The following is a 1,717-nucleotide window of genomic DNA, read 5'->3' on the forward strand; positions in this document are numbered from 1 at the left end:
AGAGAGAGAGACACACACACAGACTCTGAAATAGGCTCCAGGCTCTGAGCTGGCAGGCAGCACAGAGCCCGACGCGGGGCTCGAACCCACGAACCGCGAGATCACGACCTAAGCGAAAGTCAGACGCTTAACCGACTAAGCCACCCAGGCGCCCCGGTCCCCGCAGCTTTGAGTGCCCTGCCTGAAGGTGGGGCCGAGGACCTTGTCCTTCCCTACGGCCGATCCCAGATGACTTTCTCAGGCCACTAAAGCCGTCCCCGGGCCAGTTGCTGACCTCGCGCTCTGCGGACGGTAGACTTAGAGACTCAGCACCGCCGAGGGCCTTTGTGGCTTCCAGGCTCTTGTGTGTCAGGCTGTGAACAGCTTGGTGCAGGGACAGTCCCGCTCTGTCCCCGCCTTTGAGTTCCTGGTCCTCCTATTATATGCAATCCGGCTTTCACCTAGACATGTGCTGCATCTTGAGATAATCTGCACGTATGGGTCAGGGTCAGGGTCAGGGTCGAGATGTCTTCTTTGCCCTGTAGACCCCACCATTCATTGAAAAGACCATCCGTTCCCCAGACGGGTCTGTTTCCAGACCTGGCATTCTGTCCACATATGTGCCAGCAGCTTGGATCATGCATCTCTCACTCCTCCTCTTCCCTGGAGCGGGGGGCGGGGGTTCACTCCCCAGCCAGGACCACCCGAGGGGAGTCCTGGATAAGATCCCTCAGTCATTTCCTGAAAGCCCGGTCGGCCTGAGCCGGCACCACAGTCTGACAGGCCTGGACTGTGACCAGAGGGACTGGATCTCAGCGGCTGGTGGCCCCCGCTTCAGCCGCGTGGTGTGACGCTCAGCTCACTTCTTTGGAGGAAAGTGGCTTTTGGATACAGTCGAGTCACCGGAATGGTCTGGGGGAGGAGGTATCGAGCAGAGACTCCGGGGCGTCCCTTGAAGGCCAGCGAGACTCAGGGGCGCCGCAGAGTGGAGAATGGGGGCTGGGGGCCACACGTGGGAGGCCGGGGGACAGGGGGAGATGCTTCTGCTGGAAACATCTCCTTGGGGTGGAAAGGGGTTCGCTGACGGGACTCTACGGCTCTCCGGGAAGGTGTGGGCGGCACCAGTGATCACAGCCCAGAATCAGGACCGGCGGGAGCCACACCTCTTGAGGGCGGGGATGGAGAGCCTTCCCTGCTGCGTGGGCATCTGTGGGGTGTCCCTCGGCACAGGGGTCCGTCCTTGCCCGCCTTGGGAGTCAGGCCGCAGGAGGCCCGCCCGCAGGCAGGGCTGCATGGCACCTTCTGTTTGAGAACCGCTTCTCCCTGAGAAAGTGGCTGTTCTCCGCCCTTGACCTTCCGGCAGGTCATCAGCGGACCAGAGATGGGCTCCGGGGATGCACGGGGGACAGTGGCTGGCAGGTGTCAGGGCCCACCTGCGGCTGTACCCCACCTTCCTCTCTCATCTCCCCCGCCCCCGATTCTCTGAGATTCCGGATGTTTCCCCAGCCGCTGTCTGCCCCCCTCCACTCCTGACATCCTCAGCTGGGGTTGGGGTGGCCCACCGGGCCCCCAGGCTGAAGCGCGCTACTCACGGGCGTTTTCTGCCCCATCCACGTGCCGTCTCGGGTCCGAGGGCAGCGTGGCGGTCTGGGGTCTGGGTCTCACCTTCCTCTTTGGGTTGCAGCTCGCTGGGAGAGGCGTGGGCCCAGGTGAAGAAGAGCCTTGCAGACGAGGCCAA

General features: G+C 62.8%; 1 protein-coding gene across 1 annotated transcript in view; it reads left to right on the forward strand.

The window, feature by feature from the left end:
• The window catches only part of GAS7 (growth arrest specific 7), a 140,660-nt gene that overhangs the window by 119,192 nt on the left and 19,751 nt on the right, over positions 1-1,717 (forward strand). Inside the window, exon 9 of the mRNA XM_077746546.1 lies at positions 1,664-1,712. Coding sequence (XP_077602672.1) covers positions 1,664-1,712 — 49 coding nt within the window. The remainder of the gene's footprint in view (positions 1-1,663; positions 1,713-1,717) is intronic.

This window comes from Crocuta crocuta, unplaced genomic scaffold (genome assembly GCF_008692635.1).
Source record: "Crocuta crocuta isolate KB4526 unplaced genomic scaffold, BGI_CrCroc_1.0 scaffold139, whole genome shotgun sequence".
Taxonomy (NCBI): Eukaryota; Metazoa; Chordata; class Mammalia; order Carnivora; family Hyaenidae; genus Crocuta; species Crocuta crocuta.